Consider the following 16,152-nt stretch of genomic DNA (forward strand, 5'->3'; position numbering starts at 1 on the left):
GCTACTGACTATAGCACGCTCTATTAACGCGGGACCTGGTCATCTACACTGACGTCAACGCCCAGCTCTTTCCTGAGAATCTCAGTGAGCGAGCTGCCGTCCCTCATGTATACCCAGTCGCCGATGCCACCGCCCTCCTTGAAGTCCATGCCCTCTTGTGCGACGACCCAGTCGAATCGCTTCGGCCCGGAGATTGGCGAACTGAGCCAGATCTGCTTGTTCGGGGGTTGTTTGTTCAGTACGAATGTGTTCTCTTGGAAAGTGACTTCGAGGACGCCAGCCTGCAATCGAATTAGTATCCAATCCAACGTTGTGCTTTGTAATCGTGACTGACGGAGTAGTCTACTTCGATGGCCGGGTCGTTCTCCTGGGCCTCCTCTAACCTCTGTACCAGCTCGCCCAGGTAGTAGTCTGCGCGCTCGTGGAATTCTTCTATTGAGAGCTCTGTGGGTTTGCCAGGTTCGTCGTGGGCTTCACTCTCCTTGGGCTTCGGGTCCTCCTCGCCAGGCATGATGCCCACCCTCATGCCCATTGACACGTGGAAGCTGCGAACGGGGGTAGCATGGCTGATGGCAGGAGCTCGGCTGGCGATGATGCAATTGGCGGGCGACTGGACGCGGAGGGAAGATCGGGCGGCGCGACGAACGGCAGTGCTGACGAATCGAGTAGCTGGCTTCATTGTGACTGAATTGGATGGATTGGTGTACTTGAGAGGAGTGTTGGTGGTGGAAGTTGCGGAGTAGCGGGAGAGTGTTCTGTTCCTGGGCTGGACGCAAGCTGGAGGAGCATGGACCCTCGCGCGCCTCCCCGCATCCTTCGGTGGGACATGTCCAACGCCAGTGTGCGCCTCACCACCACCTATCCACACCATGATCAACGCAGTCCTCGTCTTCAACAATGCCGGCCAGCCGCGACTGACCAAGTTCTACACACAGCTGGTACATTACACGTGACCTGACATTGCGCTCCAGGGCTCCCGTACTCACCACCGCCCAGGAAACCAGCGTCCAGCAGCGACTCATCTCTGAGATCTTCACCCTCGTCGCCAACCGCCCAAACTCAGCATGTAACTTCTTACCGTGCGTTCTTCCATGGTCTTGGACAGTATTCTCGCTAACATGTACCTAGCCTCCCGCCGCTCCTTGCCAGCAGCTCCAAATCCAGCACACCCACGACGCCCCACAACGACACACCTTCCCTCGTCACCTACCGCCACTACGCGACTCTCTACTTCATCGTCATATCTACATCCACCGAATCGCCCCTTGCGCTTCTTGATCTCATCCAGGTCTTCGTCCAAGCCCTCGATGGTCTTTTCGAGAACGTATGCGAGCTGGATCTGATCTTCAACTTCGAGACATTACATGCGACACTGGGTGAGATGATAGTGGGCGGAGTCGTAGTAGAGACGCAGTTGGACAAAGTCATTCAAGGCGTCAAGGCACAGGGAAGAGTCGCCAAGAGACCTGTCAATGAAGGCAAGAACATTGGCGGCGGTGGCGGTGTTATGGGTGGACTGACCTTCGGCGGTCTAGGAAGGGGCGATGGCATGTGGGCTGGAAGATGAAGAAGAGAGTACGAGATCAAGATCCGTGAAGCCAGAAGCGTTGCGCTCGAAGCGTTGGGCGCGCCGAATAGCCCAACCGCTTACACAGCCTCGATTGTTCAAGAGCAACGACCCAACGGCGAAACCAGAGCTCACCAAGCGCACCGGCCTCCTCAACGTCTAGATCTGGGCCCGGCGCATCAGCATGGCACCCACAGTCAGTATCGTGTCAGACTCCTCGGCACTACTCAAACCCCCTCATCCTGTCCGCACAGGCTCGGCGGACTCGCAAACAATTCTTCCATGTCGCATGCGACCTCTATACATATAGCGCGCCTGCTTACCTGTCCTGTGGGGTTACTGTTGTGAATTTCCCCGGACCGGGTAAACACATGGTAAAGGTCAAGGGTCGGTATATGTTCGAAACGTCGCGCCTGGAACCAATGCCGAGCTAGGATTAATGGAAACAAGCTTTTAATTTACCGCTCACTAGTTCGTTCCAAGTCCCACTAGAGGACGAATGACAACTGTCAGCCCTTCATCTACGTTGTGGCGCCGAAGATGTGGGGAGAAACACTTTAGTCGAGAACTGCGTGACCTCATTTCCGCTACTGCTGATTGCTGCATAGTTTCGGGGAGATCGTTTCAATGCAGACCGCATCCCTTGAACCGCACGCACGCTCCGGCTGAAGACAAGCTTTATAAGAAGGTCTGTATCCCAAGGCTCTTGGATTCCCCACCGCGTTCATTCATTCCAAGTCAACATCATGCGCTTCCTCACTGCTGTCACCAGCTTCCTATCCGTAGCTGCGGCTGCAACCACTGACATCGCCAAGCGTGCCGTGACACCCGGCGCTCTCTCCCAGGTCACCTCCTTTGGTGCTGCGCCCACCAAGGCTGGCTTCTACATCTACGTGCCCAAGAAGCTTGCGGCGTCGCCAGGAGTTATTGTCGCTATCCACTACTGCACTGGTACCGCGCAGGCATACTACACCGGTAGCCCTTACGCCAAGTTGTCTGAGCAGTATGGCTTCATTGTCATCTACCCAGAGTCCCCTCACGAGGGCAAGTGCTGGGATGTCAGCAGCAAGGCCACTCTGAGCCACGAGGGAGGAGGAGACAGCAACACCATTGCCAACATGGTCAAGTGGACAGTCAAGGAGTACAAGGCCGACTCGTCCAAGGTCTTCGTTACCGGTTCCAGCAGTGGCGCCATGATGACCGTACGTCTGATGGAGTCCTGATCATGTCATAAATGCTAACCCGCTTCAGAACGTCATGGCCGCTACCTACCCCGACATCTTCAAGGCCGCCATCCCCTACTCCGGTGTCGCCGCCGGTTGCTTCGCCTCCGCCGCCAACGGAGTCGACGCCTGGAACAGCACCTGCGCCCAGGGTAACTCCATCGCCACTCCCCAAGCCTGGGCCACCGTCGTCAAGAACATGTACCCCGGTTACACCGGTGCCCGCCCCAAGATGCAGGTCTACCACGGCAGCGCCGACACCACTTTGCGCCCACAGAACTACCAGGAGACCATGAAGGAATGGGTGAGTTTCCCGATTTGAGTTCTTGAACAACCACGTGCTAATGATATTGGTAAGGCTGGCGTTTTCGGCTACAACTACGACAAGCCCCAGAGCACCAAGGCCAACGACCCCCAGAGCGGATACACCAGTACCATCTACGGTCCTGACGTTCAGGGTATCTACGCTGCTGGTGTCGGCCACACCGTCCCCATTCGGGGTGCGGACGACATGAAGTTCTTCGGCTTTGCTTAGACGCATCGAAAATGAAGAGCTACCATACACTACAGCCAAGCCTCATGGCAGTCACCAACAATTCAATGTACATATTCGTGACTACACACATCACACTGCATTCTCACCGTGTTCACTTTTACCTTTTTTTTTTCATTGCTGACCTACCATGTTCTACGTTTTTTCTTCTTTTCAGGCACTTTGGTAGCTTCTACGCTGCGGCTCCGGCGATGACGAAACCAGAAACTTAGCCGCTTTGGGGACTTGTCATCGGTATCGTTGAGATTGTCCCAGCTGAACTTACTTTGAAGCTGGGGTGTCGGCTCACATACAGTCTTCTCCTCGAATCCGCTGTCACGTCGGGCAGGAGGCGGTAGCGAAGGCTTGTAAGGCGGCAGGGGCTTAGTATCAGTATACGTACCTGGTTGGTTATGTCGCGATGCGTGAACGTCAGAACGATGCTGATCTTGATCATACATCCTTTCAAACTTCCGCATCTCCTCGTTGAACTCGGCGATATACCTCGCTGGAATGGGCTCTTCATCCGAGTCTTCGTCTTCGTCCGGCCTAGTCCAAGACCGCTGTGGGTCATCAAGCGCCCGCATCCTATCAAATCCCTCATCAGTGAAATCAAAACCCGCCCCTAAAGCCGCACGCGTGGCGAACTTCGCGGCAGATATCTCTGCCCGGCGCTCACGGCTCAAGTTACCTTGCTTTTGGTACGGCGTCTTTGGTATCATGTTTCGGGTCGAGGAGAGAGAGGGTTGTGCGAAATGCGCTTCTAGGCGAGAGCGATGCTGTTGCTTGACTAGGTAGCGGTATTCGTCGTTTGGGAGGTAGTCTGGGGGGATGGAGGGCCGGTAGTGGAGGGCGGGGTGGTATGTTGGGGATGATGTGGATGTGGGGTAGTATGCTGGTGGGGTGAAGGTGTAGGATAGTGTGGACGCCATTCTTAGGGAATCTTTTTTTAGTTGGGAGATTGGTTGTGGTGAAGAAAGCGTTTGGTTCTGTTGTTAGTTTTGTCTGGGACATGTGGGGTCAAATTGAGGGACATGTCTATGGGCAGGAATGGGACGTGTTATGTGTGTATATTGCTGGTGTGGCATGACTCGAGTCACGTTGAGGAAGTACTATGTGGGGTTTGGGTGAATGTTCGGGGAGCGTGGTGGAAGACGAAATGATATTGAACACGTCTCATGGGAGTATTCTGTGGGTTGGCCTTTTTTTGTTTGATGATCGAAAGCCGCATTTCCACGTCAATGGGTCACGAACAATATCGAGTTCCCAGTTTGCTTCTATCAAAGTCTTACGAGTTGCGTCTCTGTGGACGACTAGTATCTATGAATGAATCAGCCCCATTGTGTTTTACCCGGCTTTCGATCTTTCGGTATCTGTAGAGATGATAATCTGTGTCTTCCCTCATGATTTGGTTGTTATTCGAGTTTGTACGCAATGCGCATGAGGCTAGCGAAGCACAACGAAGTCGTGGAGCTTGACAGCAATGACGTCATCGCCTTTTCCCAACCTCCCAAGGTCATCGACCAAAGCGGCGCCAAATTTCAGCTTTCAGGTTATTTCCTGCACTTCATACTGTGACCTCGAATCGATCAGCACTAGATATACGCAAAGATGGCTGCCCGCGTCCATGAAGGTTCTCGCATCTTGTTATGGGTATGCAATATTCCACGGTGGCGATGAGGGCTAAATTTCGGCTGTATCGGCGATCTGTTGCTTGACAACATCACCTGGGACAAGGTGCGCAATGCTTGTTTAAGCATCATTACTTATCCAGCAGTTTTCACTGCACTAGAGTATTTCGACCAAAGCACAACGAGATTGAGCATGGCATCCTCAGCAATCAATGGAGATCGAGCGCTAGATCTCACAGAGGCCGTCGTCACACTTCAGCAAACGACAAGGAAATTTATCGCAGACACCAGAGCAGGGCGTGAGGGGTTCGTTTTAAGACCCTTCTCTTCCGCTGATGATAAGAACAGCACGGGAAATATGCTTATCATAACCTCGCCTGACAAAGAGATCAAGACTCACCTGGAAGCTCTGGAAATGCAACTACGGGTGTTGGAACAACGATTGCGATCGCGAGGAGACTGGCATCCATCAGATCAATTACTCAACATATCACTTCCAACTATTCTCGACATCATCGACCTCTCAAACGCGATCACGCTGCTCGACCAATTGATCACCTCTACAAGCCCCGGTGAACAGACTACCCCACAGCAGACCTTGTCAGCGTATACTTGGACTTGGGATCCTGCCTGGCATGAGTTCTACACCTACATACCCTCTCAGCAAACATACCTCTATCTTTCGCGCTGGAAGTTGAATGAGATCAGGAACGTGTGGGAGCATGTGAGCATGGCTGGTGTAAATCTGATGCCGGATGTCGCGGTAGAAATGCTACGTGCGTGGGAAGACTGGACCTGGGATTCAACGTGGAAACAGTGGTACCTGGACGTCGCCGAAAACGACACTGAGGAAAAGAGTCAGATTTTCGCAAGCCCGTGGCGTGTACAAGGAGACGGTGAATGGGTCTATGTTGGCAGGATAGGCGGCGTACACTAAGAAGAGTCGACGATTTGGTATCAACGCGACACCCTGAACGATACCGAAGTATCCTCAACGATGTACAGGCTGTTAAACACCCAGTCACTTCGGCAGTGTGCGTGAAAGGCGCATGTGAGACCTCAGAATCAGACATCATGTGCCAGACAAAGCGCGCATGTTCTACCCGCACAATGTGGTATCAGTACTATATCCTAGCGTTCACCCGCCTATTCACCATTCTCAGACGGCGTGAATACATGTTCCAAGGACAGGGAAAAAGGACGATGAACGGTCGAGCAAACACACGCGTGGTTACACGGACCGAAACATATGCGACACTCCAACCCACAGCGCAAGAGGACTACTTCTCTTATCACCCGAAGACCAATCCTCGTAGCAAACCGGTCCTTCAGCGTCCGCATATTCCGGCTCCACTGCATGTAAGCTACACGAACTGTTCGCCGCTCGCTGCAGGCCCGGCAGGATGGAAGTATACGCCGTTATCTGCGCGCACTCCTGGATTTGAGTCGTTTCGTCACGATCACGGAGTGAAATTGAAGACGCGTCTTTCATTTCGAGCTGTTCTGCTGAATTGCCGTTGGGATTTGTTGTGGGACGAGGATGAGATGCCGGCAAGGGTGATCGGTCGCTGTCAAATGTACATCGAGGAAAAGTACGAGTCTGTTAAACGGAGACTGGCGAAATGCGGACGTGTTTTGTGTGGGTTCCTAGGTTGGCCTTGGCGGAAGCTATTCTATCGGCGGGTAACATTGGACGAGGTAGATGAGCTTCTTCCGAGTTTTTATCGCGACGATCTTGAGCCTGGGCCTTCGCTTGATGCGGAAGATGTTCAGGCTTTCCTTGACTATGTAGTTTAGCATACACTGCAGGTGTACATGCGCGTGGACGTGCGCGCTGCCCAGGTGTATTGTCCCTTTACCACTAGCAGGTGATAGCAAGGTAATTCTTAAACGATTGCTCAAACAAATGTGAAGAACGCTGTCAATCCTCAAAATGTTGTTTGATACTCAACGCGTAGTGGCTGGTTTTCATTTCGAAAGGTTGTTGCGAGAGGGACGGAAAGGAGATGGTGCTTTTCGCGGCTATGACGTAAGCTCTCACTAGCGCCTAACAGGACAGCCCCGATGCACGCGTCCCAGCCTCCTTCAATGACCCTCATCTCAGCGTCAATATACCATCCTTCTGACCACGTATTTCATCGTCGTCGCGCACGAATCGTCTGCGATCAGGGCGCAATACCGGTAACGAACATCTCCGACTTATCAGACAGTGGCTCTTTCTCAATGTTCATCCCTACTTCCGGGCATCCGCGAGACGCGTCCGGTCGACAGGAGCAATTTGCAGAGAGTCAGCCATGTCACCATACCCATGATCATGTGTCAAGCATCAATAACTATCAGATGCCTTCGCGCGTGATCAGCAGGCGCCGCTGATTTCGGGCAATATTGGATCGAGGCAACTACCGGCATGGTTAATCACCAGAGATTCGCCCTCGATATTGGAAGCCCTCTCACCAGCTGCACCCCACAATGCGCTTTCACGGAAATGTGTCATGCAGGGGCTGGCTCACATGCTGATAAACTGCGAGACGATGGAACCATATCCTTACACTCACATTGGTCTGGTTCTCAACTCATCATACGGCGCCATGTTGACTCTCCTTGCAATCGTACTATTTGTACCGTCTATGAACGCGCTACTGCACCATCTTGCAGTCGGCACTACGGATGGGCGGGCCTTGTACTCGCTGGAGATGGACGATGAATCCAGAAAAGTGTATACGATTCAGGCAAGAGATGCGGGTGGAGCATCGCCGTCTTTGACGCTCGACGTACGTGAATCAATCTTCAATAAGGGTCATTCCCGTTGACCTATTCGGTAGCGCTCGAAGCAGCACCTCTTCAGCAGTCGTCCGCAGGATGGAACCCTGACGCGCCACTCGATTGCGCCTACATACGAGCTCATCAGCGAAGGCACCATGGAGATACCCTCATCATGTTAGTTCTCATCATGACACCTGCATGAATCGTTCTGACCAATCCAGGCAACACTACGAACTTCGTGTCTCTACAGCTAGGATCTTCCGTGCACAACACTGCTATATGGGGCAGTGCTAGCACAGGAACTTGCAGTATCGTCTTTGGGGTGTCGCCAGACGGTTATGATACTATTAACTCCCAAGAGATCGCCGGAGACGTACACTCTATTGCATGGGCTCCCAATGGGCGTAACTTGCACGCATTGGACTCGCACTCTTCCGGAAGTCTCTTGACGTCAATTACGAACTTCCGTATGTCCGAAGACCCGGATTTGCAGGACGTGGTGGGTATTGATGTCCTTGGTAATGTCACAAGCGCTTCACAAATCGTCGCCCATCCCAGCGAAACCTTAATGTACATCGTCACTAAGGAGTCAAACGAACTGATTGTCGTTTCTTTGGCAGGTGACACTCTCGTGAGCAATTCTACTCCGGTCCTGCGATATAGAATACTTCCTACTTCTTTGGATACGACACAGTTTCAGTCATCATCTCTGGCTATTTCTGCGTCTCGAAACACATTGTGGGCACTTTCGCAATCTCCGCTTCAAGCAGTCATTACGGCCTTTACCCTCAATGTCACAACCGGCGAGGTGGTAGATATCGCTGCCCGAGCGAGCTGGCAGGGATTTGGCGAAGGCCAGCTCACGGCAGCGCCTTTTGATGGTGGCGATGTAGTCGCTATCACAGACTCTCCGACGGCATACATCACTATACTTGGTCTCGATCAATCCACATTGCCAAGCGCCCGCATAGCCGAGGATTCTGGCCTTCACGACTATTTGTATGCCATGCAAGTTGATGAGAGGAAACGCAAAGACACACAAATGGCTGCACCGAAGATCAAGAGCTATGGTCGGGTTTTTGTTGACGATCACATCTACTTAGGCGACTGTGCGTGGATCGATTGAAAATATCCAAGTTCCCTACGTATTCAGTACAGGCAATGTCTTGTTCTCAAACAATGAGCCTTTGATAGCCCCGTCTCCACAAAGCCACTACCGGTCATCAGTTTTACACTCGCATCCTTTGTTTGTTACTCGAGTTACATCAAGCTCTTCTGCAGTAGCGGTGCGATGCGATTTCCCAGTCTGAACGGACATTACATATCTATACAACCCGTATTCAAGCACTTAAAGACTATCTTATATGCCGTATGTTCACATAATAGCGTCATCACATCACTAATGCTTGCAGTCCTAAGCGCCGCCGCGAAGCCGAGACTGCGGCTACTCGCCGAGTACGCGCCAGAAGAGCAGCGGCTGCCGCAGCAGCTACCGTAGTGAACGCCACCAATCCGCTTCTCAGATTTCCGGGAGGTTAGTCAGACGTCTTCTACATCGCGCACGAGTGCTAACATCATGCAGAGATCAGGAACAGGATCTATCAGGCTCTGTTCGATCAATTTGTGGTGGCTCATCGACCATATATGATCACGCGTAGGGGAGTAGATCCAAATGGTCCTCCGACTGCCCAAATACGCAATAGCCCATGTCCGCTGGTTATGAGCGCGCCGAACGGCTTCAATGTCATTCCTTGGGCAGACACTGATCCATTGCGACGTGTCAACGCCGCCACTCAAGCAGCGATACATGTTGGATACTGTGCTATGAAGACAGACTTACTGGCTGTTGGGCAGATATCACGTCAATTCATGCGTGGTCAGTCTGGTGTTCGTTAATATATATGGATATATACTGACTTGCTATCGCAACATTCACAGAGTACCGATCCTTCCAGCGCGCTCGCCTGCAGCCTTTTGTGACTCTTGATGAGTTCTGGAACTTTGTAAAGCTATTCTACCCAAGCGAAGACCCAGCAATTGCTTTCGACTATCAGGGTCCACGCATTACGCTTGCTTTACCACGTCATTCATACCAGTTGTGTGACATAATGCCAGTTTTGCGATTTTTCAACCGCGCATCGTCCCTGCAATGCAATATTTGGGGTGCTTACAAAGAAGACGGCGACTGGTATAAGGTCCTTGCGCAACCCCTTCGCCAGTATATCTTTGCGCCCCGGGAAGGTGCCCTTACTATCTCGAAGTTAATGTTTCGTCCGTACGGGAGGCGAAGAGTTTATGAGGGCAATCTTGATAACTACCATGATCTATGGTATAGCGCAGCTTTCAGAGTGGTCTTCGATCCTGTGTCAAGACGTGACTGGATGGACGGAAAGTTGATAAGCTTCCCCGCCCAGCCGCAACGAGCCCTCACGCGGATGAACAAAGAAAGAGCAAGAAGGCAAGATATTCTACAGTTCCTCAAGGCCGCTGGCTTGAACAATGAAGAGATCATGACAAGATGGGAAATGCGATTCACTGTACTGGAATAGCGCTAGTCATAGGCCTTGTGGCAACGCCCATGGATATATTCACTTGCTGAATATTTGATAGTCACTCATACCACAGCCACTCTGACCTGAGCTCGGGTTATCCCGACTCATTACTAGGGGATAAGCAGTGAATGGTATGCAGCTATGGGCGTGATAGTCCGCATCTGGGCAAATATTTCACTACATGTATCCCCAAACACAGGCCATTGCTGCCTGATATGAGGGTAGTTGAATTCATTGTGACCACCTCGGCCCCATCAAAGCGGCCTTATTCCCCTACTTTCCGATCCATCTGACTATCGCACACCGAAAGTTGAAACGACACCCGCCATACTCAACTCATCCATCGCGCTTAGAGGAACACGAAGTCGAAGAATTCCGCTATGGTGTAAGTACAATAGCGCCTCCATTCATCGAACCAACGACTAACAGCATTGATAGCAAACGCAAGCGCCCCATTGGGCCCGCTGATACCTATATCAAGCGATCCCGCCGCGCGGCGAAAGCAAAGAGATCTGCCACGCCCACAGCGCTGGGACAGCCAATTGCGGGCAGTATCACCGAAGCAGCCAAGAGCAATGAGAGCAACAAGTTGCTGTCTCTTCCAGCAGGTAGGTCAAAACATCCAAGCGCATTGTAACATACAAACCTAATGAGCTTGTAGAAATACGGAACACGATCTACGAAACTGTCACTGGGGATTTGCAGACAGAGTACGAAGCTTATAAGTGCAGCGAGATTGCCCCTCTGTTGGATCAGCATACACAAGACCCAGATCGGATGGTTCGCCTCAATCTTTACCCGCCCCTTCCAAATGAAGCAGAATACGCAAACTTTCGATGCTTGAAGAAGGATTGGCTCGCACTAGGCCAAACATGCCGCCAACTTCATGGGGAATTTCGCTCGCTGCAAAACAGTCTCACTCATGTTTACATTTCCGTACGATTTCTCAAAGGCTACCTTGAGACTTTCCATCACGTCCCCGACAAGACGAATTCCGACCAAAAGATCACCACCCGACCCGCTCGTCCTCCTGCGAAGATGACGGTATTCTTCAACAAGTTTGACAAGAAGGAACAGCGTCCCTTCGATGTTCTGCCCCTTATGCGGCTGATGCAGAGCTATTCATCACTTCGATGCGACGTCTGGACACTTAATCCCGGGCGCGATAATCGCTCCCCACAACCTCACGGTGTCGAAGATCGAGACATCCACAATGCAGTGTTTGCAACTCAAAACTCGCTTTGGGCGCATCCTGATCCGAAATTCCTCCCAAGTCTCAACCGCATATCCTTCTCTCCTCACGGTACACTGAGTATTAGTGTTCAAGACGAAGCTCTCGAGGACTGGATGAAGACCAGCAAGATGAGGCAATGGACTGGTGCTGATTGGAAACGTAAGCGTGGCAAGGGGATAGACAAAGACGGTACGTGGCTGAAAGACAGGCAAGAGCACACGCGGAAGTACCTGGAAGCATCTGGAATGAATGTCGAGCTGTTGAAGGGGTGGAAAGTGACCGTGGGTGAAGGGGCAGGTTAGCTATATAGAGCATATCCAGCCGTTGAAGCTGATGTACGGAGCGACTGCACCTCATACAAGAAAAAAACCGAACGGGTCTGCAGGCTACATTAAGCTAAAACCTTACAAAGTAGGTGACCTAACGTTAATGCAGGCTCTAGGCTATTTAGTTTATTCCTAGGTTGGCGTGACTGTCTGTTTTAGAGTATAGCTTATTATCAACGTCTTTTCTTTCCAATTCTACAACCGACACAAATTACAATCATCCATGGGCATGTAGAAGTGTTTGCGCAATCATGATATTATCGTTCTTTCATATTAATCAGATCTCTTAAGATCTCAGTCCCAATCCAGATCCCAAAACGCCTAGCTACCGAGCCAAATCCCAGTGGTATATGCGCATCCCAAAAATTCACTTTTGTTTTCCCTTTTCCGTTTCCCAAGTATTACAACCCCACATCTTCCCCGTGCTTAGCAATCGAGGCGTCTAGTGGATGCCATAGGTCTGCTCGTAAGCGTTGCTAACACTCTTGTGGTGCTCAACAACCTTGTTCTTGAGAGCCCTCCACGCCTTCTGGTAGTTCCTTGGGCCAAGCTCAGCAGCCATCTCCTTCTCTCCGGTAGCAGCGCCCTTGCGGGGTGCCTCGCCGCTCTGCCTGGGGCTGGAAGCGAGGGATGAGCTGCGGGATGCGGAGGGAGAGTTGCCGGGGCTGTAGTAGACGGCGAAAGCGGAGTTCATCTCGCGGTGGTGCTGCTTGATGGCCTTCCATGCCTTGGCGGCGTTGGTGGGGTTGCGCTGAGTGGAAGAAGGACCCGCCATGGAGGAGTTGCGGGATGTTTGTGCGGAGGCTGATGGGGTAGTCGCGGAGGAGCCGGTGTAGTAGGTGTTGTAGGCAGCGTTGACGCTCTCGTGGTGGGCCTTTGCGTGTGCCGCAACGGAGGAGAGGAAGTTGGTCATTTTGATGGTGGTTGTTTGTGTTGTGGTGATGATCGATGTGAGGTATATGCTCGAAGGTCGATCGATGGATTGATAGTAGTAGTAGTTGCTTTGCTTAGAGGCTGTGGTATGCTTTGCTGTGTTGATGCCTCCATCCTCACGTACCCACCCATCCCTTTATACTCCCCCAGCCCATCCCCAGAAACTTCTCTATGACACCCGCCAAGCATCACCGGTCACGCCCTGGGACCAAACCTTTGCCAAAATTTTACTCAGCACACTCTGCGCACGCCCTGCACATGTCGACGAAACGATCGTGAGATTTGAGGCCATGCGGCCGTCTGATTGGCTGCGGGCTGACAAACCCACAGAATTCTTGTCAACGAACACCTTCACAGGGCGTGAGAGCGTCCGTGCCACCATCATCATGACAATGAGGTGCCCACGCCCTACCCTGGTGCGTCTTTTCCGATGGCGCGCCGGAGCGTTTCCCGTCGGCGGCTAATTTTGGCAGGGCGCATGTGTGTGTAAAGGCGCGGTGACGAGTTTTCGGTCGTGTCCGTTAGCTGCTAGAAGACTGCCTTTGGAGGTATGGCGGGGAAAATCTCTGTTATTGGCTGCCACGCTTCGTCGCACCACGGCGTGTACCTGATCCACGCAGGCCCTTTCCCGCCCCCGAGTTGCCCGTCGGATGCCAAGTTTGCTTCGGTCCTTTTAGTCTAGACGCTGCTGTTGCACTGGGAGTGGATGTTTGTACGTAAAGACGGTGTTTTACCTTGAGCGCATGTCCGTTAACTGTTAGAGAAATGCCTTTGGAGGTTTGGCGACGAGAATTTTTTGTTCGGTGAGCGCTGGGGCGCGTGACGACGGTGTGGATAGGGGGTGTGGTGTGACAGCAAGTGAGTGATTTTCTGCAAGCTCACGATCGTGTTGCCAGATCTTTCTCGATGCCACGAAGGGGTCATCTGACGACTATCGTGACTCCGGGTCTCGCGGTGTGCCCCCGACGATGACTGCGGTCAACCCTACAGCGCCGCCCGCCAGCGTCTACCATTCAGCTCTTTCGCGATCAATATGAAGCTACCGCAATTGCCAGCCTGAAGTATACACACGATTTTCACAATAATGGCCAACGGATCTTACAGCGCGCAATTGTTATTAGGTCAACATTCCAAGTCAAACGCCGCTGGATGCATTGAGAGATCTATCGCGCGAACATCTACAGGTTCAATCTATGCGAATACACCAACCCTTTCATAGTCGGACTGCAAGATACCCCGTACCCCACCATATCAGCAACAGGAAGCCTCCCAGCCAATTTTCTGGTATCGCACTACTAGTCCGTGTCGCTCCCGCGATGATCGGTTCTCCTGTGGGGTAAGCATAGCCGTTGCCAGTCGACTGCCCGTGGACATTCCCGCCATCTCCACCCGACCCTGTCCCGAGCGCATCTGGCCCCTTGGTCAATGTGACGACTGTCGTGACCGGTTGAAGACTCATTGTAGTGCCCTGGACGACTACAGCAGTTCCGCTATGCTCGAGGCTCAACGTTGTGCCGTCAACTGTAATAGGGGCGCCTCCAGGGACCAAAGTTGTGCCGGGACTTATCACAATGTAGCCAGCGCGATTTGGCGTGTACACATGATCCTTGAAGGTCAAGGCAGCTGAGACTGTGGATGTATACACGTCACCGAACGTTGGAGTGATACTGGATGTTTCGCCGTTGATGATGATTGCCGTCGCGGAAGGTGCGAGAATGAGTGTTGTCCCGGATATAGTCAGGGGCTCGCCGCCAGGAGAAAGAGTTTGGTCTGCAATAACGTATTCTGTCTGCGCATTGGGCGCAACGACTTCGGTACCGATGGTGAGTATTGGTGGAAGTAGGACCGGTGGTTGCGACATGGGCGCGTCTGTGATAGCAGGCTGAAAAGGTTGCAGCGAGATGACAGTAGTCCCCACGACAATCTTGGTCTTGCCTTCTGAGGTCTCTACCACAATAGGTGTGTCCCCGACGGTAACGATCTGGCCAGGTGTAAGAGTAAAAGAACTTCCTATCACGAAGTCACCATGACTTGGAGCTTGGCCAATAACAATGTCAGATATCCCAGCTGATATCGTTACCTGCGGAGGGTCTGCTGTTGCCGCTTGTGTCTGTTCTTCTTGTATAGTGGAGCCATGTTGCTCTCCGACTGGGTTATCCAGCCACCCTGTAGCAGGTATCTCAAACACTGGCGAGCATCCTCGACACGGCCGCGTAGAACTGAAGTTTGGCTCGCTGATCTCGTGATGCCCATTCGGGTCTCCAATCTGTGTTGCGGCTGGCGGAATTGGTTTCAGCCCTTCAACTGTTGACAGCATTGGCGGCGTCCCTGTGGCATTTCCTTGAGACGTGGTCAACACAGTCGTCACATCCGTCGGCGGTCCGTCGGTGGGAATGAGCAATGGGTTCGAAATCGGCAATGGTGCAGTCGGTATGGCTCCAGGCGGGGCTAGCGTTGAGGGTATGAAGTTTGGCTCCGAGAGCGAAGCACTGTGAATGAGTTCAGGTCGCTGCGAAGGTATCGCGTTGGAGGGAGGTGTTGGGTCTACTGGAGGCGCAAGATATGTGGGTGCACCAATATTGGAGTCTATTAGACACGACATGTCAGATCAGCCATCGAACTTTGGGCTAGTCAGCGCCACTCACTTGGTTCCGCTGTCACAGAGTACTGGACTCCCGAGGCAGAATTTGACCCATAGTCGGCTAGCTCTGTATGAAAGTCAGCGCGAATGATTCTAGTGTCCTATGATGGCCAACACCTGATGCATACCCGCCTGTGCTAGCGCGGATGTAACGCCTAGCCAAGTCGCACATAGGCACAAGACATGACACAACCGAAGGTCGGCACCGGAGTACATGATGAAGATGGCTTCAAATACAGAGTATTCTCAAAGAGCCATGATGTGGAAGTGGTTACTGCGAAGAACAGAGGATACAGTCTTACGTTACACCCTGGTGACAACCCTTCTCAATACACCTAATGCAGGATCTCAGCAAGCAATCAAAGGTAATGAATCAAAATCTCCGCGTCCTACATATACCGAGGAGATGGCCGGTGACTGAGATAAAGGCTAGGACTGTGGTACACAACATCTACTTAGATTGCCATTGATTAGACTTTCTTGGATTCTGGGGTTACGATTGTGCCGATTGGAAACGCCCGAATGCGGAGATGGCTTTACCCGGAGCGGGAACGCAACCTTATACGTCGGCTGGATGTTTACCAGAGACTGGTTCCTTCCAGGTACCTTAGCGAGCCGCAACCCCTGTACCATACCCGTGCTGCCTGCAAAACTGACGAGGTTATTGTGAACGGACGAATCGCGATCGCGCAGGTTTCTGATAGAAGTCTTTAACCAGGTCGAAGGAGTTCTAGGACAGGGTTGGAGGAG

General features: G+C 52.2%; 7 protein-coding genes across 7 annotated transcripts; 4 read left to right on the forward strand and 3 right to left on the reverse strand.

Annotated features, from left to right (window-relative positions):
• Positions 1 to 23: 23 nt before the first annotated feature.
• Positions 24 to 679, reverse strand: J4E92_003453 (uncharacterized protein; the record flags this gene model as incomplete). The annotated part of the gene is made up of 2 exons (XM_051494850.1): positions 24 to 281; positions 335 to 679. 2 exons carry the CDS (start codon positions 677 to 679, stop codon positions 24 to 26), a joined length of 603 nt encoding a protein of 200 aa, XP_051355143.1.
• A 190-nt stretch (positions 680 to 869) lies between these two features.
• Positions 870 to 1,567, forward strand: J4E92_003454 (uncharacterized protein; the record flags this gene model as incomplete). Its single annotated transcript, XM_051494851.1, has 3 exons — positions 870 to 938; positions 997 to 1,079; positions 1,129 to 1,567. The coding sequence occupies 3 exons, from the start codon at positions 870 to 872 to the stop codon at positions 1,565 to 1,567; spliced, it is 591 nt and encodes a 196-aa protein (XP_051355144.1).
• Positions 1,568 to 2,313: 746 nt separating this feature from the next.
• On the forward strand, positions 2,314 to 3,325 carry J4E92_003455 (uncharacterized protein; the record flags this gene model as incomplete). The annotated part of the gene is made up of 3 exons (XM_051494852.1): positions 2,314 to 2,769; positions 2,819 to 3,094; positions 3,149 to 3,325. The coding sequence occupies 3 exons, from the start codon at positions 2,314 to 2,316 to the stop codon at positions 3,323 to 3,325; spliced, it is 909 nt and encodes a 302-aa protein (XP_051355145.1).
• A 7,323-nt stretch (positions 3,326 to 10,648) lies between these two features.
• Positions 10,649 to 10,905, forward strand: J4E92_003456 (uncharacterized protein; the record flags this gene model as incomplete). The annotated part of the gene is made up of 2 exons (XM_051494853.1): positions 10,649 to 10,653; positions 10,698 to 10,905. 2 exons carry the CDS (start codon positions 10,649 to 10,651, stop codon positions 10,903 to 10,905), a joined length of 213 nt encoding a protein of 70 aa, XP_051355146.1.
• Positions 10,906 to 11,306: 401 nt separating this feature from the next.
• Positions 11,307 to 11,804, forward strand: J4E92_003457 (uncharacterized protein; the record flags this gene model as incomplete). The annotated part of the gene is made up of 2 exons (XM_051494854.1): positions 11,307 to 11,312; positions 11,346 to 11,804. 2 exons carry the CDS (start codon positions 11,307 to 11,309, stop codon positions 11,802 to 11,804), a joined length of 465 nt encoding a protein of 154 aa, XP_051355147.1.
• Positions 11,805 to 12,270: 466 nt separating this feature from the next.
• J4E92_003458 (uncharacterized protein) lies at positions 12,271 to 12,741 on the reverse strand (the record flags this gene model as incomplete). The annotated part of the gene is made up of 1 exon (XM_051494855.1): positions 12,271 to 12,741. The coding sequence occupies one exon, from the start codon at positions 12,739 to 12,741 to the stop codon at positions 12,271 to 12,273; it is 471 nt and encodes a 156-aa protein (XP_051355148.1).
• A 1,233-nt stretch (positions 12,742 to 13,974) lies between these two features.
• On the reverse strand, positions 13,975 to 15,014 carry J4E92_003459 (uncharacterized protein; the record flags this gene model as incomplete). The annotated part of the gene is made up of 2 exons (XM_051494856.1): positions 13,975 to 14,791; positions 14,842 to 15,014. The coding sequence occupies 2 exons, from the start codon at positions 15,012 to 15,014 to the stop codon at positions 13,975 to 13,977; spliced, it is 990 nt and encodes a 329-aa protein (XP_051355149.1).
• Positions 15,015 to 16,152: the final 1,138 nt, after the last annotated feature.

The sequence above is a fragment of the Alternaria infectoria genome (assembly GCF_024043175.1).
Source record: "Alternaria infectoria strain BMP 0036 chromosome Unknown scaffold_4, whole genome shotgun sequence".
Classification (NCBI taxonomy): Eukaryota; Fungi; Ascomycota; class Dothideomycetes; order Pleosporales; family Pleosporaceae; genus Alternaria; species Alternaria infectoria.